At 49.2% G+C, this 24,447-nt stretch overlaps 1 protein-coding gene across 1 annotated transcript in view; it reads left to right on the top strand.

Moving 5' to 3' along the window:
* XRRA1 (X-ray radiation resistance associated 1) overlaps nt 1-24,447 on the top strand; it is a 114,192-nt gene that overhangs the window by 17,672 nt on the left and 72,073 nt on the right. The window contains exons 4-5 of the mRNA XM_077451201.1: nt 6,242-6,313; nt 10,625-10,697. Coding sequence (XP_077307327.1) covers nt 6,242-6,313; nt 10,625-10,697 — 145 coding nt within the window. The remainder of the gene's footprint in view (nt 1-6,241; nt 6,314-10,624; nt 10,698-24,447) is intronic.

The raw sequence follows: 24,447 nt of genomic DNA, 5'->3' as shown, positions 1-24,447 counted from the left end.
TGCTCTTCTTGCTCCTGCTCATCCGCCCCGGCACCATCCTCCTCTGACTCCTCATCAGACTCCTGTTGTTGACTTGTCTCAGATAGAGTAGCCCCCCCTGGGAATTCATCCAGCATTGCGACTTCCTCATCTTCCCGCTCCTGCTCCTCCACAGCCTGATCAATGACACGACGCAATGCACGCTCCAGAAAGAAGGCATAAGGTACCATGTCACTGATGGCGCCATGGCTGCGACTGACCAGTTTGGTGATCTCCTCAAATGGCCGCAGAAGTCTGCATGTGTCGCGCATGAGCAGCCACTGGCGCGGTGAAAAAAAACCCAGCTCCCCAGAACCGTTTCTTTCGCAGAGTTCATACAGGTAGACGTTAACTGCACGTTTCTGCTGGAGCAGCCTATCAAGCATATAGAAGGTTGAGTTCCATCGCGTCGGGCAATCGCAAATAAGACGTCTGACCGGCAGATGGTGTCGCCGCTGAATGTCAGCAAGGCGAGCCATGGCCGTGTAAGATCTTCTGAAATGGGCCGAGATTTTCCTTGCCTGCCGCAAGATGTCCTGGACCCCAGGGTATTTGACAAGGAATCGCTGCACGACCAAGTTTAAGACGTGTGCCATGCACGGCACGTGCGTGATTTTGCCCTGTTTCAATGCGCTAAGCAGATTGGCACCGTTGTCACACACCACTTTACCAACTGTCAAATTGAGCGGTGTTAGCCACTCATCTGCCTGTGAACGCAAAGCTGAAAGGAGTGCCGGGCCAGTGTGGCTCTTTGCTTCCAGGCACAACAGACGCAGCACGGCATGGCAACGTCTCACCTGGCATGTGGAATAGGTTCTGGGGAGCTTGGGCGGTGCAGTGGAAGAGACGCTAGCAGCGGAAAAGGAGGAGGCAGCTGAGGAGGAGAGGGAGGAGGATGGAGTAGGAGGAGGAGAAGAAGAGTCAGGCCTGCATGCAATCCGTGGCGGTAAAACCAAATCTACACGGGTGCCACGGGTTACATGCTTGACGGCCGTCAGAAGGTTCACCCAGTGGGCAGTAAAACTGATATACCTTCCCTGCCCGTGTTTGCTAGACCACGTGTCTGTGGTCAGATGTATCTTGGCACCGACACTGTGTGCCAGAGATACATTCACTTGCCGCTGAACATGGCCATATAGCTCTGGGATGCCCTTCTCTGAGAAATACTTCCTTCCTGGGACCTTCCATTGTGGTGTTCCAATGGCCACAAATTTGCGAAAGGCCTCCGAGTCCACCAGTTTATATGGCAGTAGTTGGCGGGCTATGAGTTCTGACAAGCCAGCCGCCAACCGTTGGGCAAGAGGGTTATCCGGCGTCATCATTTTTTTACGCTCAAACATTAGGCCCACGGAAGCCTGCCTTTTTGCAGAAAAATGTGAGCTTGGCGTGATGGAAGGTGGAGTGGAGGACAATTGTGAGGAGAGAGGAGAAGGAGAAGTAGAAGACGAGGCTGGACGGTGAGAGCCTGCAGTGTGGCTTTGTGTGTTCCGTTGCTCCCACTGGGCTCGGTGATGGCTGCTCATGTGCCTTCTTAAGGCGGTCGTCCCTAGGTGAGTATTGGGCTTACCGCGACTAACGCGTTGACTGCAAAGATTGCAGATGGCAACGCTATTGTCAGCAGCGGACACGTTAAAAAAAGCCCACACTGCGGAGCCATGTGCCGGTGTCCTGGGAGCGCCAGATGTGACCGTACATGGTCGATGACTCGCTCCTGATACATTTGCAGTCTGCTTTGTCCCTGCTGTGCAATGTAAGTCATTGCTGCTTCTCCTCCCTATCTGCTGGTCCATATCTCCCTCTGAACTCCCCTCCTCTTCCTCTCTTGTGGGCACCCACGTGACATCACTAGACACGTCATCATCAACGTCACCTTCCCCACCGCTATAAGTAGAGTAGGCAGCAACACCGGGGACCAACCTCCTCCTTGGGCTGATCTGGGTACTGGCGTCAGACTGCTGAGTAGCGCTTGTTGCTACCTCCTCTTCCTGATCCAATACCAAGAGTGGCTGCGCATCAGAAATGTCCTCTTGATATGGATCGGAAAATAATTCCAGTGACTCAAGCGGAAGGTATGTGGTGGTGGTGGTGGTGGTCGTGTTGTTGGTGGTAGTGTCTTTGGGGGTGCACATAGCAGAGAGTGAAGAAGAGGGTGCAGATCGAGAGGATGAGGAGGGTGCAGAAGAGTAAGGCTGAGCGAGCCACTCAACCAAGTCTGGTGCATCCTTTAAAGTAATTGAACGCACCTTCTGCAACTTCCCACTTTGGCTCAAGCCTGTTGCTCCTGCCCTACCCCTACCACCCCTGCGGAAGGGCCTGCCTCTTCCTCTGCATGTCATTTTTTAAATGACCCTGTGACAAAACTCTTAGTCCCTATACCGCTGAAGGACTGCTGCAGTATAGGTGAGCGGTCAGCAGTGGTGCACGTCAACCCTATCTATTGTGGACCTATAGCGGTCCTTACAGAACAGCAGACTGTACCGCACTCAAGCCTATGTACCGTAGCACCCTATACCAAGTTACCAGTCCTTATAAGAACTTTTGTGGACCAAGCAGGTTGTGTATTAGTGTTTAGCAGACTGTACGTCAGTCCCTATACCGCTGAAGGACTGCTGCAGTATAGGGCAGCGGTCAGCAGTGGTGCACGTCAACCCTATCTATTGTGGACCGATAGCGGTCCTTACAGAACAGCAGACTGTACCGCACTCAAGCCTATGTACCGTAGCACCCTATACCAAGTTACCAGTCCTTATAAGAACTTTTGTGGACCAAGCAGGTTGTGTATTAGTGTTTAGCAGACTGTACGTCAGTCCCTATACCGCTGAAGGACTGCTGCAGTATAGGGCAGCGGTCAGCAGTGGTGCACGTCAACCCTATCTATTGTGGACCGATAGCGGTCCTTACAGAACAGCAGACTGTACCGCACTCAAGCCTATGTACCGTAGCACCCTATACCAAGTTACCAGTCCTTATAAGAACTTTTGTGGAACAAGCAGGTTGTGTGTTAGTGATTAGCAGACTGTACGTCAGTCCCTATACCAATGAAGGACTGCTGCAGTATAGGGCAGCGGTCAGCAGTAGTGCACGGCAACCCTATGTATTGTGGACCGATAGCGGTCCTTACAGAACAGCAGACTGTACCGCACTCAAGCCTATGTACCGTAGCACCCTATACCAAGTTACCAGTCCTTATAAGAACTTTTGTGGACCAAGCAGGTTGTGTATTAGTGTTTAGCAGACTGTACGTCAGTCCCTATACCGCTGAAGGACTGCTGCAGTATAGGGCAGCGGTCAGCAGTGGTGCACGTCAACCCTATGTATTGTGGACCGATAGCGGTCCTTACAGAACAGCAGACTGTAACGCACTCAGGCCTATGTACCGTAGCACCCTATACCAAGTTACCAGTCCTTATAAGAACTTTTGTGGACCAAGCAGGTTGTGTGTTAGTGATTAGCAGACTGTACGTCAGTCCCTATACCAATGAAGGACTGCTGCAGTATAGGGCAGCGGTCAGCAGTAGTGCACGGCAACCCTATGTATTGTGGACCGATAGCGGTCCTTACAGAACAGCAGACTGTAACGCACTCAGGCCTATGTACCGTAGCACCCTATACCAAGTTACCAGTCCTTATAAAAACTTTTGTGGACCAAGCAGGTTGTGTGTTAGTGTTTAGCAGACTGTGCGTCAGTCCCTATACCGCTGAAGGACTGCTGCAGTATAGGGCAGCGGTCAGCAGTGGTGCACGTCAACCCTATCTATTGTGGACCGATAGCGGTCCTTACAGAACAGCAGACTGTACCGCACTCAAGCCTATGTACCGTAGCACCCTATACCAAGTTACCAGTCCTTATAAGAACTTTTGTGGACCAAGCAGGTTGTGTATTAGTGTTTAGCAGACTGTACGTCAGTCCCTATACCGCTGAAGGACTGCTGCAGTATAGGGCAGCGGTCAGCAGTGGTGCACGTCAACCCTATGTATTGTGGACCGATAGCGGTCCTTACAGAACAGCAGACTGTAACGCACTCAGGCCTATGTACCGTAGCACCCTATACCAAGTTACCAGTCCTTATAAGAACTTTTGTGGACCAAGCAGGTTGTGTGTTAGTGATTAGCAGACTGTACGTCAGTCCCTATACCAATGAAGGACTGCTGCAGTATAGGGCAGCGGTCAGCAGTAGTGCACGGCAACCCTATGTATTGTGGACCGATAGCGGTCCTTACAGAACAGCAGACTGTAACGCACTCAGGCCTATGTACCGTAGCACCCTATACCAAGTTACCAGTCCTTATAAAAACTTTTGTGGACCAAGCAGGTTGTGTGTTAGTGTTTAGCAGACTGTGCGTCAGTCCCTATACCGCTGAAGGACTGCTGCAGTATAGGGCAGCGGTCAGCAGTGGTGCACGTCAACCCTATCTATTGTGGACCGATAGCGGTCCTTACAGAACAGCAGACTGTACCGCACTCAAGCCTATGTACCGTAGCACCCTATACCAAGTTACCAGTCCTTATAAGAACTTTTGTGGACCAAGCAGGTTGTGTATTAGTGTTTAGCAGACTGTACGTCAGTCCCTATACCGCTGAAGGACTGCTGCAGTATAGGGCAGCGGTCAGCAGTGGTGCACGTCAACCCTATGTATTGTGGACCGATAGCGGTCCTTACAGAACAGCAGACTGTAACGCACTCAGGCCTATGTACCGTAGCACCCTATACCAAGTTACCAGTCCTTATAAGAACTTTTGTGGACCAAGCAGGTTGTGTGTTAGTGATTAGCAGACTGTACGTCAGTCCCTATACCAATGAAGGACTGCTGCAGTATAGGGCAGCGGTCAGCAGTAGTGCACGGCAACCCTATGTATTGTGGACCGATAGCGGTCCTTACAGAACAGCAGACTGTACTGCACTCAGGCCTATGTACCGTAGCACCCTATACCAAGTTACCAGTCCTTATAAAAACTTTTGTGGACCAAGCAGGTTGTGTGTTAGTGTTTAGCAGACTGTGCGTCAGTCCCTATACCGCTGAAGGACTGCTGCAGTATAGGGCAGCGGTCAGCAGTAGTGCACGGCAACCCTATGTATTGTGGACCGATAGCGGTCCTTACAGAACAGCAGACTGTAACGCACTCAGGCCTATGTACCGTAGCACCCTATACCAAGTTACCAGTCCTTATAAGAACTTTTGTGGACCAAGCAGGTTGTGTGTTAGTGATTAGCAGACTGTACGTCAGTCCCTATACCAATGAAGGACTGCTGCAGTATAGGGCAGCGGTCAGCAGTAGTGCACGGCAACCCTATGTATTGTGGACCGATAGCGGTCCTTACAGAACAGCAGACTGTACCGCACCCAAGCCTATGTACCGTAGCACCCTAGACAGACCAAGTTACCAGTCCTGATAAAGAGCTTTGTGGAACAAGTGAGTTGTGAATGATTAGCAGACTGCAGCAGAAGGGCAGCAGTCAAGTATAATATTCTTTCTATATTTGGAAGAAAGAATATTATACGTGTACAAGCCTATTACCGTACCACTGATACCAGTCCTGAAAAGAACCTTTGTGGAACTAATAGTAACAGCAAGTCTTTAAAATTATCCTCACTGCCTGACACACTGCTTCCTGCCTGTCCCTATACAAATTGGCAAAAAAGAGTAGGCTGGAACGATTAGCTGGAACAGCTCTTTTGTGGACCTGATAGTAACAGCTAATGATGATGATGATGATGATGATGAAGAAAGACTAATCTGGCTGAGCTGTCCCTAAAATAGCAGCATACAGCGCTCTGTCCCTTTATCTAAACTGACAAAAGAAACTCAGGCTGCTGACCTAACACCTATACCAGTCCTGAAAAGAACTTTTGTGTACCAAATAGCTAGCGTTTTCTCTGTCCCTACTCCACACAGGATCCTTTCCCTACAGTGACAGAAGAAAGAATGTAAAATGGCCACCGGATCGGGTGTATTTATAGGTTAGGGGGAATGTCCAAGTGTCCATGAGCTGTCATGTCTCAATTGGTTGTCCTGTAACACATGATAAACGTGTCACGAAAGGTTAAAGTTCTTGTATACATTAAACACGTAAGTCCGCCGGGGCGAACGACGGAAAAAGGCGTTCGAACCCGCGGACGGCGAAAGTCGGAAATTCGCCGCGAAACGACCGCCGGGCGAACCGTTCGGCCATCACTATTGGATGGTATGTGTCCTGCTCCTCATTTTCTTCTCTCCCTCCAGATGAAAGTTCATCGGATAAAGGATCCCTCCGACCTGTGCTCTGTGGATGTCAGCGACAAACGCCTGACTGCGGTACGTATGAGCCCCGCTGCTTTGTTTTGTACCCAACTAACTTTAGTATCCCACAGAAGTGAGTACACCCCTCACATTTGTGTAAATGTTTTATTCTATCTTTTCATGTGACAACACTGAAGAAATGACACTTTGCTACAATGTAAAGTAGTGAGTGTACAGCTTGTATAACAGTGTAAATTTGCTGTCCCTTCAAAATAACTCAACACACAGCCATTCATGTCTAAACTGCTGGCAACAAAAGTGAGTACACCCCCTAAGTGAAAATGTCCAAATTGGGCCAAAAGTGTCAATATTTTGTGTGGCCACCATTATTTTCCAGCACTGCCTTAACCCTCTTGGGCGTGGAGGTCACCAGAGCTTCACAGGTTGGCACTGGAGTCCTCTTCCCCTCCTCCATGATGACATCACAGAGCTGGTGGATGTTGGAGACCTTGCGCTCCTCCACCTTCTGTTTGAGGATGCCCCACAGATGCTCAGTAGGGTTTAGGTCTGGAGACATGCTTGGCCAGTCCATCACCTTCACCCTCAGCTTCTTTAGCAAAGCAGTGGTGGTATTGGAGGTGTGTTTGGGGTTATTATCATGTTGGAATACTGCCCTGCAGCCCAGTCTCTGAAGGGAGGGGATCATGCTCTGCTTCAGTATGTCACAGTATATGTTGGCATTCATGGTTCCCTCAATGATCTGTAGCTCCCCAGTGCCGGCAGCACTCATGCAGCCCCAGACCATGACACTCCCACCACCATGCCTGACTGTAGGCAAGACACACTTGTCTTTGTCCTCCTCACCTGGTTGCCGCCACACACACCACAACACCATCTGACACCAAATACGTTTATCTTGGTCTCATCAGACCACAGGACATGGTTCCAGTAATCCACGTCCTTAGGCTCCATGCACACTGAAGCTGATAAACTGCAGTTTATTGGAGTTTGGGCGTTTTTGTAAAAACCCATAAACTCCACTCTATGTTAGCCTATGTGTCCATGCACACATGGACATTTTTCAGCTTTAATGAGCAGTGGAGTTTATGGGCTTTTTTCTGAACGCCAGAAATTCGCGTTCAAAGTGCCGTTTTTCAGCGCCAAAAAACGACAAACGCCGATAAACGCTCATAAACGCTTATAAACGCTCGTTCATTAGTGTTCGGCATTCTATTTTTCAATGCATTGTGGGATTTTTGGAGTGTCCTCTGTGTATTTTTATAAAAAACGCCCATTAACGCTAACGCTGTAAAACGCTCATAAACGCTCATAAACGCTAGTATAAAACGCTGTTAAAAGCAGGTTTTTAAACCAGCGTTTTGTGCCAGCAATCTGGCGTCCAGAAATAGCTTTTTTGAGCTTCAGTGTGCATGGAGCCTTAGGCCGCGTACACACGCGCGGACTGTTCGCCCAACCTTGTCCGCTGAACAGTGTTTGGGCGGACAGTCCGCTCGTGTGTGGGGCTTCAGCGGACAGTTTCAGCGGACAGTTGGACGAACAAGGTCTTACGGAAATTCCGAAAAACTGTCCGCTGAAACAAGGTTTCAGCGGACTGTTCGCTCGTGTGTAGGCTTGTTCGGCCAACTAAGTCTCGCGCATGCTCAGAAAGGATTTTCACGCCGAAAGCTATAATGCAGTGTATAGGACGTCGTATTTTTCGTCCCGTCGTACGTGCCGTTCACGTCATCGCGCACGGTTTCAGCAAACTGTTCGTCCGTCGTGTGTGGCCATGTCCGTCCATGCTAAGTTTGAGCGGACTGTTTGCCGAAACTGTTTGACGGACAAAGTTGGGCGAACAGTCCCCGCGTGTGTACGCGGCCTTAGTCTTCTTGTCTTCAGCAAACTGTTTGTGGTCTTTCTTGTGCATCATCTTTAGAAGAGGTTTCCTTCTAGGACAACAGCCATGCAGACCAATTTGATGCAGTGTGCGGCGTATGGTCTGAGCACTGACAGGCTGACCCCCCCACCCCTTCAACTTCTGCAGCAATACTGGCAGCACTCATACGTCTATTTCCCACAGACAACCTCTGGATATGACGCTGAGAAGATGACCTCAACTTCTTTGGTCGACCATGGCGAGGCCTGTTCTGAGTGGAACCTGTCCTGGTAAACCTCTGTATGGTCCTGGCCACCGTGCTGCAGCTCAGTTTCAGGGTCTTGGCAATCTTCTTATAGCCTAGGCCAGTGATGGCGAACCTTGGCACCCCAAATATTTTGGAACTACATTTCCCATGATGCTCATCCACTTTGCAGTGTAGTGGAGCATCTCTGGTGCCAAGGTTCACCATCACTGGCATAGGCCATCTTTATGTAGAGAAACAATTCCTTTTTTTTTTTCAGATCCTCAGATAGTTCTTTGCCATGAGGTGTCATGTTGAACTTCCAGTGACCAGTATGAGAGAATGAGAGCGATAAAACCAAATTTAACACACCTGCTCCCCATTCACACCTGAGACCCTGTAGCACTAATGAGTCACATGACATCGGAGAGGGAAAATGGCTAATTGGGCCCAATTTGAACATTTTCACTTAGGGGGTGTACTCACTTTTGTTACCAGCAGTTTAGACATTAATAGCTGTGTGTTGAGTTATTTTGAGGGGACGGGAAATTTACACTGTTATACAAGCTGTACACTCACTACTTTACATTGTAGCCAAGTGTCATTTCTTCAGTGTTGTCACATGAAAAGATAGAATAAAATATTTACAAAAATGTGAGGGGTGCACTCACTTTTGTGAGATACTGTAAGTAGGGGAAACTATTTTTCATATTCAGATTCCTGGAGAAAGGCAACCCACCCGCATTTAAATCTGACTTCCGGCCCTCCCTTCAGTCTTGCAGTTGTACCGGCTCCAATCTTGTACTAAAATGCATTACTCTGATTTCACCGCACACTGCGAGCGTCTCACAATGTGCATTAGAAGCTGTAGCAGATCGGACAGAGCCGCCTTATTTCCTGGCTGGAGGATGTTCAGCATCATCTAAGCTCTTTCATCTCCAGCCTGACAGTCTCTGGCCCACCCCTTTCATTTATTTTATTCCAGATTTGTGAGTACATAATACAGCCCGCCTAGGAATGCTCACTTCTCCAGGCCGACATCCACCCATCACAACATTATGATATTTGCATAGCTGCTCCCAATAGTCAGCAATGCACCTCCACGCCTGCTATGCATGTTGTGATGCGATGCATCATGCTTTGTGTAAAACTACAGTGCCTTCGGGTGACATCCACAATAAATTACACCAAACACACCACATATAGAGCAGGTGCATCGCCACACATGACAAGGAGGCACATTACCAGAACACACAAGTGTGAGCGAGCCCCAGGGTTAATGAACAAGGTGGTAGAAAATGCTGCATTCAGATCCTTACAGTGTATAGTGTTTTTATAGATCTAAATGCAGCAGCATTGTATATTATGGGCCCGTGTATACAGCAGCAGTGTATATTATGGGCCCATGTATACAGCAGCATTATATATTATGGGCCCGTGTATACAGCAGCATTGTATATTATGGACCCATGTATACAGCAGCATTGTATATTACAGGCCCGTGTATACAGCAGCATTGTATATTATGGACCCGTGTATACAGCAGCATTGTATATTATGGACCCGTGTATACAGCAGCATTGTATATTATGGGCCCGTGTATACAGCAGCATTGTATATTATGGGCCAGTGTATACAGCAGCATTGTATATTATGGGCCCGTGTATACAGCAACATTGTATATTATGGGCCCGTGTATACAGCAACATTGTATATTATGGGCCCGTGTATACAGCAACATTGTATATTATGGGCCCGTGTATACAGCAACATTGTATATTATGGGCCCCTGTATACAGCAGCATTGTATAGTAATGATCCATGCACACAGCAACATTGTATATTATGGACCCGTGTATACAGCAGCATTGTATATTATGATCCCGTGTATACAGCAGCATTGTATAGTAATGATCAATGCACACAACAGCATTGTATAGTAATGATCAATGCACACAACAGCATTGTATATTATGGGCCTGTGTATACAGCAGCATTTGATACTATGGGCCTGTGTATACAGCAGCATTGTATATTATGGACCTGTCTATACAGTTTTATTGTGCTTAGTAATCTTTCAGTACATTCAGGTGCAAATAAAAAAATATAAATAGAAAATTCTGCATCTGTGGTCAGCATTTCTCCATAATGCAGCATGCAATCTCAGTTTTATAGCTATAGATTGCTTATTATTTTCCTTTGTGCTTTTCTTATGTATTATGTACTTGTTTGTATATTATATTAATGTGGTGCTCCTCCTTTGCAGGCCAGGCCAGAGGAGTTTGTGCTGTTTAATAGCGTCGCCTACATTAATGCAGCCGAGAACGCGCTCACGTTAGGTAAGAACTCCCATTTCTCACCTTCTGATCAAACAGCCGCCAAACCTTTACACACATGTCCGGGGACACTCTGCTGGAAATTTCACCCATTCACTGATCATCGCTGAGATTTTGTTCTACAAATGTACCGCATACAGCTGGTTGGATCATTTTATTTTCAATACTTTTCTTTTGGGTCATGTGAGTACATTTATGGCTACATCCCTTGCCAACGCTCTGAAAAGCAATCCACGGTGGATCACTTTTCAGAGGGCAGTCGACATTCTGCAAGGAGGCAATATGCCATCCTCCTCACTGTCTGTTTTACCCCTGAGAGTTGCAGCACAGCCCCACTCACTTGAATGGTGGCGGTACTGGCCACCCAACACAATGGGGGAGGGAGTTTATTATTTTTGGCCCATACAATCATGCCTGCCACATTTGTACAACCCCCTCTGTGTGAGGTTAAGGGGGGAGGGGGCAGTCAGGGGACAATAAAACCACAGCTCAACCACCTGCTTTTGCCGCCTTACTATTGTTCCCCATTGCATAGGTGTGAATAGGCCCAATATTGGTCCCTGTTGCATTGGTGTGAATGGGCCCCTGACTGGTTGCCGTTGCATAGGTGTGACTGGGCCCCTGACTGGTTGCCATTGCATAGGTGTGAATGGGCCCCTGACTGTTTGCCGTTGAATTGGTGTGAATTGGCCCTTGACTGGTTGCCGTTGCATAGGTGTGAATGGGCCTCTGACTGGTTGCCATTGCATAGGTGTGAATGGGCCCCTGAGTGGTTGCCGTTGAATCAGTGTGAAAGGGCCTCTGACTGGTTGCCGTTGCATAGGTGTGAATGGGTCCCTGACTGGTTACCATTGCATAGGTGTGACTGGGCCCCTGACTGGTTACCATTGCATAGGTGTGAATGGGTCCCTGACTGGTTGCCGTTGCATAGGTGTGAATGGGCCCATGACTGGTTGCCTTTGCATAGGTGTGAATGGGCCCCTGACTGGTTGCCATTGCATAGGTGTGAATGGGCCCCTGACTGGTTACCATTGCATAGGTGTGAATGGGTCCCTGACTGGTTGCCGTTGCATAGGTGTGAATTTGCCCTTGACTGGTTGCCTTTGCATAGGTGTGAATGGGCCCCTGACTGGTTGCCATTGCATAGGTGTGAATGGGCCCCTGACTGGTTGCCGTTGAATCGGTGTGAATTGGCTCTTGACTGGTTGCCGTTGCATAGGTGTGAATGGGTCCCTGACTGGTTGCCTTTGCATAGGTGTGAATTGGCCCTTGACTGGTTGCCTTTGCATCGGTTTGAATGGGCCCCTGACTGGTTGCCATTGCATAGGTGTGAATGGGCCCCTGACTGGTTGCCGTTGTATAGGTGTGAATGGGCCCCTGACTGGTTACCATTGGCATAGGTGTGAATGGGTCCCTGACTGGTTGCCGTTGCATAGGTGTGAATGGGCCCCTGACTGGTTGCCTTTGCATCGGTGTGAATTGGCCCTTGACTGGTTGCCTTTGCATTGGTGTGAATGGGCCCCTGACTGGTTGCCATTGCATAGGTGTGAATGGGCCCCTGACTGGTTGCCATTGAATCGGTGTGAATTGGCTCTTGACTGGTTGCTGTTGCATAGGTGTGAATGGGTCCCTGACTGGTTGCCGTTGCATAGGTGTGAATTGGCCCCTGAGTGGTTGCAGTTGCATAGGTTTGAATGGGCCCCTGACTGGTTGCCGTTGAATCGGTGTGAATTGGCCCTTGACTGGTTGCCGTTGCATAGGTGTGAATGGGCCACTGACTGGTTGCCGTTGTATAGGTGTGAATGGGCCTCTGACTGGTTGCCATTGCATAGGTGTGAATGGGCCCCTGACTGGTTGCCGTTGAATCGGTGTGAATTGGCCCTTGACTGGTTGCCGTTGAATCAGTGTGAATGGGCCTCTGACTGGTTGCCGTTGTATAGGTGTGAATGGGCCTCTGACTGGTTGCCATTGCATAGGTGTGAATGGGCCCCTGACTGGTTGCCGTTGAATCAGTGTGAATGGGCCTCTGACTGGTTGCCGTTGTATAGGTGTGAATGGGCCCCTGACTGGTTGCCATTGCATAGGTGTGAATGGGCCCCTGACTGGTTGCCGTTGAATCAGTGTGAATGGGCCTCTGACTGGTTGCTGTTGTATAGGTGTGAATGGGCCTCTGACTGGTTGCCATTGCATAGGTGTGAATGGGCCACTGACTGGTTGCCATTGCATAGGTGTGAATGGGCCACTGACTGGTTGCCATTGCATAGGTGTGAATGGGCCTCTGACTGGTTGCCGTTGCATAGGTGTGAATGGGCCTCTGCCTGGTTGCCGTTGCATAGGTGTGAATGGGCCTCTGACTGGTTGCCGTTGCATAGGTGTGAATGGGCCTCTGCCTGGTTGCCGTTGCATAGGTGTGAATGGGCCTCTGCCTGGTTGCCGTTGCATAGGTGTGAATGGGCCTCTGACTGGTTGCCGTTGAATCAGTGTGAATGGGCCTCTGACTGGTTGCCGTTGTATAGGTGTGAATGGGCCTCTGACTGGTTGCCATTGCATAGGTGTGAATGGGCCCCTGACTGGTTGCCGTTGAATCAGTGTGAATTGGCCCCTGACTGGTTGCCGTTGAATCGGTGTGAATTGGCCCCTGACTGGTTGCCGTTGAATCGGTGTGAATTGGCCCTTGACTGGTTGCCGTTGCATAGGTTTGAATGGGCCCCTGACTAGTTGCCATTGCATAGGTGTGAATTGGCCCCTGACTGGTTGCCGTTGCATCGGTGTGAATTGGCCCTTGACTGGTTGCCATTGCATAGGTGTGAGTGAGCAGAAATACACATTTGTGCTGCCTATTTGCCCCCCCCCCCCCCACTTAGGCTGCAGTAGGCAGCGGATGGGGGTGTTTACATGCCACGGTCGTGATGCTTTGCTTCACACCTGCAGCAAAGTTTACCCAACATGTAACGATTGGTGGGTGGCAAGCCCACCGAATGCTACACATTCAAGAAAACAAACTCCCTGCAATTTCGGCACTTGGATTGGATTGGATTAAAACAAGCGGTGGAGGCATCACATCGCTTCCTTACCACCTGTCAGTAGCATGTGAAGAGCAATCCAAACACGGATCAGGCTTCAGAGGAAAGAAAGATTTAGACGCACACCTTAATCTACCCATACAATTCATAGTTTGGCAATCTAAATCAGTCTCTCCACAGTCTGCAGGTATTATCAGGGTTGCTCAGTGACACACAAGTCACTGCTGCATGAGCCTACGTTGTATGCCAAAGGAGAAGAGCTTCTCCTTCATGGTCGGCCAGAAATAATCTGATTCGGGACGACAAATCAACATGCCATCTGAGGGTGGAATATTCTCAATATCGGAGTTGGCATGTTCTCAGTCCCTTTTCAAACACTCTGGGACCCTTCTGCCCCTGGGGACCCAAACTAGCGGTATGGACTGCTATGTCTGTTGCACCCTTGCTGAGACACATGCAACCCCAACAGCTGGTTGTAAACCATATAACCATATTTATCTGGTGAAGAGACTGGCCGGAGATTAAACAAATCCTCCTACATTTGTACCTGTTTATCTGCAGCTCTCTCCTCTACAGCCTTCTTAAACACACATGTCAAAGGCCTTTTTCAGCTCCAGAAGACAGTGAGTGGGGATATGACATCACACACTGCTGAGCATAGTGTCAGGACCTGGATCACCTGCTGGTGGCACTGTGGTTCCTTGGACGGTGGGTTGTAATTCCAGTGTCCACCAGCAGTGGTCTCTCAGCAGCCAGCAGACCCCAATGATCAGTTTCCATCTGATGCTGGCTGCTGGGAGGGTATTTAGATCCTCCCGTACTAGTCAATCTTTAAAATGACTGCGCTGTCCTTATTAATGGTATGTGATAAAATATGTGACTGATAACAAATTAGTGAATATAAACAGCTGCGACCTCTCTGCAAGATACATCAACCAACAGTTCACCAATTCACAATATTAAGTTGCGCTATAAAGTGAGTCTGTGCTGAAAAAAAGAAAAATAAAGTCCTTCCACCTTATTTTAAAGCGGAGTTCCGCCAAATTTTTTATTTTGTTTTAAAGTCAGCAGCTAGAAATACTGCAGCCGCTGACTTAAAATATGGACACTTACCTGTCCAGGGCACTCGCGATGTCGGCACCCCGAAGCCGACTCGGCTCTCCGGTGGAGGCGCCGCCATCTTCGGTAAGGGGATCAGGAAATGAAGCCTTGCGGTTTCACAGCCTGGTTCCCTACTGCACATGCGCGAGTCGCTCTGCGTGTCCTCACTGGTCCCTGCTGTCTTCTGGGACCTGTGTGTCTCCCAGAAGACAGCAGGGGGGCCGGACATGGCGTAGATCGCCGCGGAGCCTGCGGTGATCTATGTCCGGAAGTGGGAGCAAAATAAATACCTGGATTGTACAGGTACCTTCTCCCCCCTCCCCCTGAAAGGTGCCAAATGTGACACCGCAAAGGGGGGGGAATTCCGAAAAGCGGAAGTTCTATTTTTGGGTGGAATTCTGCTTTAATGAGAAGATAGAATTAATAAAACTAATCAAATTGATAGTTGATCTCCACTGTGCAGATATCACACAATACACCCGATACACCAGTAGCCAGCAGAGCCCAATAATCAGTTTCCATCTGATGCTGGCTGCTGGGAGGGTATTTAGGTCCTCCCATACCAGTGCCTCTTGCTCCAGTGTTTTGTCCAGTGGCTGTCAATCACCTTCTATGTGCTGGAGGGGATTGGGTCCATCTCCCAGCATTGCTTGGTGTCCTGTTGGACTATCAGAAGTGACTAATTCAGATAGAGGGAGGAGCGATCAGATAGGAACCACGCTAGGGGCTTTGGATTGAGGCTAATATACACCGTTAAGGGATATGCTTTGTTCATTTCAGAGGTTTACAACCCCTTTAACCATCCTACTGTTGCCCACCATAAAATGAAAAATCAGCTTTGGTTGGAGTTGGCCTGTTAAATAAATTCTCATGTAGCGGTACTTCAGCTTTTTTTTTTATTGCAACGATGGCTGCCTGCCCATTCATTTTTCAACGTCCGCAGTGACTCGGGGTGACCGATGTTTATAATGCGGATGGGAAGCAAATGTTCCGTGCCTGACATGACCGGTCCAGGGAATTTATATTACAATGGCAGGCTGCCAGACAGCGCCGGAGAATCCCTCGGTCACCTCACCCTTGACAATGACTCAGTGTAAATAATTCATCTGCACAGCAGTCTTTAGCCTATTCTTCCCCTACTTCTCCCTCAGCAGCGTAAATAAATAAACATCATGGTATAATATAAATGGCTGCACTCCATCGATTAAAGTGTCAAAAGACAAAAAAATTTGTTTTCACTTTTTCACTGTCTGTGCTCTTTTGACCTCATTCACATGGCGCATAATGCTGTACAGCGTCAAGAAGGAGGCGTGGTCTTATGACCTGTCAAAGTCACATGACCAGCTCTCTTCCTGTCCTGTGCTCTCATAAGCGGAGACAACTCTGGGGGACACCACGGGTTCCGCGCCATTTGCCAACTTGCAAAATGGGGGCTGCGTCTGTAAATTTGACAGATAGCGATGTCCACTCTCCTTTATAAATGGGCCCACCAGTGCAATTTTTTTATTTTGTATTAAAGTGGACCTTCACTCTTCAAAGGGACTTTAACCACTTGACCCGACTCCCCTTTCTGACCAGGGCATTTTTCGCAAATACGGCACTGCATTATTTTAACTGACAATTGCGCAGTCGTGCGACACTGTACCCAAATAAATTGTATGTCATTTTTATCCCACAAATAGAGCTTTCTTTTGGTGATATTTGATCACCTCTGCGTTTTATTTTATTTTTTTGAAACAATAAAATTTTATTTGTATTCAAAATTAACAGATGTACAATCATACTAACATTTGTACATGAGGTTTGGAAAGGTAAGTACTTAGTATAACTGAATTCAATGATAGAGTATTTTTTATATATTTTTTGCTCTATAAAAAAAAAAAAAAAAAGAGGGATAATTTTGAAAACAAAAATATTTTTTTTTACGTCCTGCTATAAAGCATATCCAATTAAAAAAAAAGAAAAATAAATAATCAAATTTCTTCATTAACTTAGGCCAATATGTATTCTGCTACATATTTTTGGTAAAAAATCCTAAAAAACGTATATTGACTGGCGCAAAAGTTATAGCGTCTACAAACTATGGGATATTTTATTTTTAAATTTTTTTTTTTAATGGCAATTTTTTTAGTGGCAATCAGCGACTAATAGCGGGACTGCGATACTACGATGGACAATTTGGACACTGACACATTGGGGACAAGTGACACTTATATAGTAACAGTTGCATAGTTAGTCATCAGGGGCTGACTGCCTGAACCGAGGCACGTCATCGGGGGGCTGGCTGCCTGATCCGAGGCACGTCATCGGGGACTGGCTGCCTGAACCGAGGCACGTCATCGGGTGCTGGCTGCTTGAAGGGAGGCAGGACATCGTGGGCTGGCTGCCCGAACCGAGGCACGTCATCGGGGGCTGGCTGCCTGAACCGAGGCACGTCATCGGGGGCTGGCTACCTGAACCGAGGCACGTCATAGAGGGCTGGCTGCCTGAACCGAGGCACGTCATAGAGGGCTGGCTGCCTGAACCGAGGCACGTCATCGGTGGCTGGCTGCCTGAACCGAGGCACGTCAGAGAGGGCTGGCTGCCTGAACCGAGGCACGTCATCGGTGGCTGGCTGCCTGAACCAAGGCACGTCATAGAGGGCTGGCTGCCTGAACCGAGGCACGTCATCGGTGGCTGGCTGCCTGAACGGAGGCACGTCATAGAGGGCTGGCTGCCTGAACCGAGGCACGTCATCGGGGACTGGCTGCCTGAACCGAGGCACGTCATCGGGGACTGGCTGCCTGAACCGAGGCACGTCATCGGGGACTGGCTGCCTGAACCGAGGCACGTCATCGGGGATTGGCTGCCTGAACCGAGGCACGTCATCGGGGGCTGGCTGCCTGAACCGAGGCACGTCATCGGGGGCTGGCTGCCTGAACCGAGGCACGTCATCGGGGGCTGGCTGCCTGATCCGAGGCACGTCATCGGGGGCTGGCTGCCTGAACCGAGGCACGTCATCGGGGACTAGCTGCCTGAACCGAGGCACGTCATCGGGGACTGGCTGCCTGAACCGAGGCACGTCATCGGGGGCTGGCTGCCTGATCCGAGGCACGTCATCGGGTGCTGGCTGCTTGAACGGAGGCAGGACATCGTGGGCTGGCTGCCCGAACCGAGGCACGTCATCGGGGGCTGGCTGCCTGAACCGAGGCACGTCATCGGGGGCTGGCTACCTGAACCGAGGCACGTCATAGAGGGCTGGCTGCCTGAACCGAGGCACGTCATAGAGGGCTGGCTGCCTGAACCGAAGCACGTCATCGGTGGCTGGCTGCCTGAACCGAGGCACGTCATCGGTGGCTGGCTGCCTGAACCGAGGCACGTCAGAGAGGGCTGGCTGCCTGAACCGAGGCACGTCATCGGGGACTGGCTGCCTGAACCAAGGCACGTCATCGGGCATTGGCTGCCTGAACCGAGGCACGTCATCGGGGGCTGGCTGCCTGAACCGAGGCACGTCATCGGGGGCTGGCTGCCTGAACCGAGGCACGTCATCGGGGGCTGGCTGCCTCAACCGAGGCACGTCATCGGGGACTGGCTGCCTGAACCGAGGCACGTCATCGGGGACTAGCTGCCTGAACCGAGGCACGTCATCGGGGGCTGGCTGCCTGAACCGAGAAGGGATGGCTTACTCCTGATGACTAAAGCGGCAAAGATGGTGGTGCAGAACAGCGGATTGCTGCAAGACAAACCAGAAATTTGTCGCTAAGGAGCGTTTTCGCACTGCTACAGGTCAAACTAGCGCTACGTTATTAGCGTGGCGTGCTCTGCTACAATCAATCTCCTCCCACTATTTCAAAAAATTTCAGCTAAGCCAATGAAGTGAATGGAGAGTGACTGTCGCTGGCAGCTCAAACTCAATGGCTGAGCAGCTACCAGATTGCTGTCAAATTAGCAATTCCATAGAAAGTTTCCAAACAATAGGCGCAATTGCTACAAATAAACCGCCATCGTGACATGGCCTAAATTTCACAGTCAACACTGGGTTGGACCTTACACAGGGCTACAAACCCAACCCTCCCAATCCCATGTGTAGATCGCCGTGGACATGTGTCCGCTCTCAGGCCTGGGGATTGGCCGCACGTGTATAGCCAAAACTTTCTTTTTTAGTTTTGGTTACAGTTTGAAAGGGTTTGGACCTCTGTCAGGTTTTTTGTTGTCTGTGATGCTCTGTTTTTCCTAGTGGCCACTGTCACTGAGAACAAAAGTATTGGGAAATCTTAAAATGTAGAGAAGAAGTAAGGAGAAATCTTCCAATGGGGGACACCTATTGCAGTGACAAATGTCTAAAGCAGAGGGTCTCAAACTGGCGGTCCTCCAGCTGTTGGAAAACTACAAGTCCCATGAGGCATTGCAAGGCTGACGGTTACAAGCATGACTCCCACAGGCAGAGGCATGATGGGACTTGTAGTTTTGCAACAGTTGGAGGGCCGCCAGTTTGAGACCCCCTGGTCTAAAGCCCCTTTCAAAGGAGCGGACCGATCGGGACCGCCTGTCAGTTTTTCAGGTGGATCTGATTGGGCCCTCTATTCTCCTCCGTGTAAATGGAAATGTGTTGAACGATCGCTTTGTTTCTTTTCCCAGCAAAGTAGTAAAATGTAGTAAAAAATCAGCACACATTGTTAGGGACACAATTAAACCTGTCATTGGCCCTAAAAGCCACCGTCAGTAGTACCAGGGTGGATATAAATCACTGTTTTCAAAAATAAAAATAAAAAATTGAAAATCATTTTTTTTTAACCACTTGCTTACTGGGCACTTAAACCCCCCTCCTGCCCAGACCAATTTTCAGCTTTTGGCGCTGTTGCACTTTGAATGACAATTGCGCGGTCATACAACACTGTACCCAAATGAAATTTTTATAATTTTTTTCAAATAGAGCTTTCTTTTGGTGGTATTTATTTGCAATTGGTGTTTAAAAAAAAAAAAAAAAAATGGAAAATGTTGATAAAAGAAATAAAAATCATGTTTAATAGTTTGTTATAAAATTTTGCAAACAGGCAATTTTTCTGCTTCATTGATATGCGCTGATGAGGCGGCCCTGGTGGGCACTGATAGGCTGCACTGATGGGCACTAATAGGCACAGTTAAGGCGGCACTGATGGGCACAGATAAGGCAGCACTGATGGCCACTGATAAGATGGCACTGATGGGCCCTGATGGGTGGCACCAGGGTGGACTGACAATTCATGGGGCCCCTGGGCAATAGGAGATTATGGGGCCCCCAGGCAATCAGACATTATGGGGCCACACAGTGTATACACACACACACACACACACACACACACACACACACACACACAGTATACAATTACACAGTATGCACATACATGTTTCTATTGACTGAGAAGGTACTGGAGAAACAGATGTAAAAAAAAAACACAGATTTTTACATACTTTCCCTGGTTTTACTGAGGCTGGCAACCCTGATGTTGCCCCCTAGTGGCACGGGGTCCTCGGGCCGTGCCCGAGTTGCCCAATGGTCAGTCCGCCCCTGGGTGGCACTGATAGGTACCAGATAGATGCCACTGATAGGTGACACTGATGGGCACTGATAGGTGGCACTGATGGGCACTGGTAGGTGACACTGATGGGCACTGATAGGTGGCACTGATGGGCACTGGTAGGTGACACTGATTGGCACTGATAGATGGCACTGATGTGCAGCAGCACTGTCCAGGCACTGATTGTGGACACTGACAGGTGGCACTGTGGGCACTGGTAGGGGGCACTTGTAGGGGGCACTGAGGAGCTGGGGCACATCGCAGTGATCGGGACTTTTTTAGCCGATTACTGACTGTGTTGACATCACATGATCTGCTGTCATTGGCTGACAGCTGATCACGTGGTAAGGGGTCGGGAATCGACCTCTTACTCCGATCTCTGATCCAGCGAATCTCATAAATCACAAAGCGCGCCACGCATGTATGATTGAATCGGTTCTGATATCGCTGTTTTACTAACCTGACCGCTTATTATTCTAAATAGGAAACCTTCATTGTGTTTGCAAATATTAAAGATTCTAACTACCAGCAAAAATGAGTCCTTACATTTAACCACTTCATTAGCCACCCATAGTCATATGACATCCGCAGGAGGGATCTCCCATCCTGGGCGGGCGTCCTATGACGTCCTTGGCTTCCCGGCCGTCTAGGGGGCCTGTGCGCCTGCCCAGGGGCCGCGATGTCCTCTGGACGCCCGCGATTGCCCTGTGAACACAGCAGGACTGTGGATCTGTGTATGTAAACACACAGACCCACGTCCTGTCAGGTGAGAAGAGACCGATCGTGTGATCCCAGTACAGAGGAACACCAATCGGTCTCCTCCCTTTGTGAGTCCCCTCCCCCTACAGTTAGAATCACTCTCTAGGAAACATAATTAACCCCTCAATCGCCCCCTGGTGTTAACCCCCTCACATTTACACAGTAATCAGTGCAATTTTATAGTGCCGATCGCTGTATAAATGTGAATGGTCCAAAAAATGTGTCAGAAGTGTCCGTCGCAACGTCACAGTCACAAAAAAATCGCAGATCGCCGCCATTGAATGAATAAATGAATGAAATACTTGTATAGCGCACAATGCGAACTGAATCGCCTCTAGGCGCTGTGGCGAGCTTTGATCATCTGCTAAAAGAGGAAGGTCTTGAGTTTTTTCCTAAAAGCCAGGTGATTTTCTTCCAGGCGGATGTTGATTGGTAGAGCATTCCATAGCCGAGGCCCTTGGACAGCGAATCTCCGATCCCCCTTGGATTTATACCGGGCTTTGGGCACGAGGAGGAGGTTTTTGTTGGCTGATCGAAGACTGCGGTTTGGTGTGTAATGATTTATTTTCTCCATTAGGTATTGCAGAGCTTCTCTATGCACGCATTTGTGGGTGAGGCAAAGGGTCTTGAATGTGATCCGATTTTTTACGGTTAGCCAATGTAAGCTCCTCAGCGAAGGAGAAATGGATTTCCAGGGTTTTTTTCCTGTTATCAGCCTTGCCGCCGTGTTTTGGATCAATCACGCAAGTTGATATTGTGGTAATCCTATGTAAAGCGAATTTGCATAGTCCAGTCGTGAATTAATGATTGTTCCAACTACCACTGCTTTGTCATTCTTTGGGATAAAAGGGATGAGTCTGCGAAGCATGCGCAGCAGATGGTGAGATCGACTGACTACAGATCCTATTTGCGCATCCATTGACATTTGTGCATCTAAAATAACCCCGAGACTCTTCGCTTTGGTCTTTGGGGAGATAGTCTGCCCAAAGACGGTTGGTGGAGACCAGGAGGTTTTGGTTGCGGGCTTATGATTTGGGTGTAAGATAAGAAGCTCTGTCTTTGATTGGTTCAGCTGGAGGGAGTTGGTGGTCATCCAGTCCTCTATTGATTTGAGGCAGGTTTCAAGTTGTTGTTGGTGATCTTTTTTTCCATTGATCCGGAAATAAAGTTGCGTGTCATCAGCGTAAGAGTGGAAGCAGAGATCTGAGCATCTGATGATTTGAAGGAGTGGGCGAATGTAAATGTTGAAGAGAACGGGTGACAACGGAGAGCCTTGGGGGACTCCGCAGGTGACTGCCTGAGTTTCGGAGAGGAATTTTCCTAGTTTCACTGTCTGTGACCGATTTCCTAGGAAGGACGCGAACCATTGGAGATCTATGTCTTGGACTCCGGCTACTTCTGTGAGGCGGACGAGTAGAGTATTGTGATCTACTGTATCAAACGCTGCACTTAGGTCTAGCAGTACGAGGAGACACGGCTCTCCGTCATCTGCCGCTTCGAGGGCGTCATCCCAAATCTTGAGGAGAGCTGTTTCTGTTCCATGACCCGGGCGGAAGCCTGATTGCAGCGGGTCCAGGAGTTTGTGAGTATCCAGGTGAAGTTGTAGCTGATGTACTACAGCTTTCTCCATGATCTTAGAAATGGTGTTGAGGCTTGTAATCGGCCTACGGTTGTTTGGATCCTGAGGGTCCAGGTTTGGTTTCTTGAGTAGAGGTTTGACGATGCCTTGTTTGAGGATGCTGGGAACAATCCCTTCGTGGAATGATCGGTTTATGAGGTGGGTTATGGTTGGAGCCACGATGTCGGAGCATTCTTTCAGTAGTTTTGTGGGGATGATGTCAATAGGTGAGGTACTGTCACGCAGTTTATTAATGATGTTTTTTGCGGTGTCTACGGTAATTGGGGATAGTGAAAATCTTGGCGGTTGCGGAGTGTTGGTGCGGACATCCTCTTTATGTATTTGCTGGCTGAGGTCGGATGTTTTCTTCTGACAAATTGTTTCCCTGATGGTTTTGACTTTATCGATGAAAAAATCCGACAGTTTGTCACAGTAATCCTGGGATTCACTTTCTGGGGGTTCTAGGCACACCGGATTCATTGATTGATTAACCAGTTTAAACAGTTCCCGTGGTTGGTTTGCGGCCGTTGAGATTGTATATGAGAAGTGGTCCTTTTTGGCTTTGAAGATTGCTTTCCGATAATTCTCTGTGAGACCTTTGTAGTTAAATAGGTTTTCCTCGGTGGGATTTCTTCTCCATGTTCTTTCCGCTCTTCTGCGTTCTTGCTTTAGTACGGAGAGGGAGCTATTAAACCATCCAGAGTTTTTCTCTAGCTATTTTTAGCTACCGTGTTTCCCCGATAGTAAGACACCCCCGATTGTAAGACGTATCGGGAGTTTCAGAGGGATCGGCTAATATAAGCCGTACCCCGAAAGTAAGACATATGTCTTACTTTCGGGGAAACACGGGGGTATTGCCGCCTCCAGTGGCGTACTAAGAGTGGGGCGGGGGGTGCGGGCCGCACCGGGTGCCACACCCTGGGGGGGGGGGTGCCAGGCCAGCGCCCTCCCCCTCCGACTGAAGAGACAGCGCCGTTCTGATCAGTCTCGGGCAGCGGCTGTCACTCACAGCCGAGCAGAGTGAAGCCGCCTCCCCCTCCTCTTGTATGGCTACACAGTGCTGTCCATGAAGGAGAAGGAGGGGGAGGCGGCTTCACTGAAGCCGCCTCCCCCTCCTCCTCCTCCTCCATACACAGCACTGTGTAGCCATACAAGAGGAGGGGGAGGTGGCTTCACTCTGCTCGGCTGTGAGTGACAGCCGCTGCCCGAGACTGATCAGAACGGCGCGACGCAACCACAGAGAAGGGGATTATTGCGCCAGGTCCCGGATCACTGCCGACAGGTGTCACTGGCTCTGTGTCCTCCCGGTACAGGTCAGTGCTGGTCATACAGAGAGAGACCAAGGAGGGGGAGGGGGAGGGGGGTGTGAAGAGATTCTCTGCAGCTCTTATTATGTAACCGCAAGATGCAGCTGAGGAGGACTACAAGTCCCAACATACCGGGCTGTGTGGGCTTACAGTTCTCCTCTGCTGAGCATAGCAGCTTTGTATGCTTGGACTTGTAGTCCTCCATAGTGCAGCCTTGCATGCTGGGACTTGTAGGCCTCCTCTGTAGTACAGTGCAGCCTTGCATGCTGGGACTTGTAGTCCTCTGTAATGCAGTGCAGCCTTGCTTGCTGGGACTTGTAGTCCTCTTCTGTAGCGCAGTGCAGCTCTGCATGCTGGGATTTTTTTCCAATATAAGACATACCCCGAAAGTAAGACATAGTGGGGCTT

The sequence above is a fragment of the Lithobates pipiens genome, unplaced genomic scaffold (genome assembly GCF_037356315.1).
Source record: "Lithobates pipiens isolate NorthernLeopardFrog02 unplaced genomic scaffold, aLitPip1_a1.2 Scaffold_23, whole genome shotgun sequence".
Classification (NCBI taxonomy): Eukaryota; Metazoa; Chordata; class Amphibia; order Anura; family Ranidae; genus Lithobates; species Lithobates pipiens.
The sequence above is the reverse complement of the archived record's forward strand: the minus strand, read 5'-3'. Positions and strand labels throughout refer to the sequence as shown.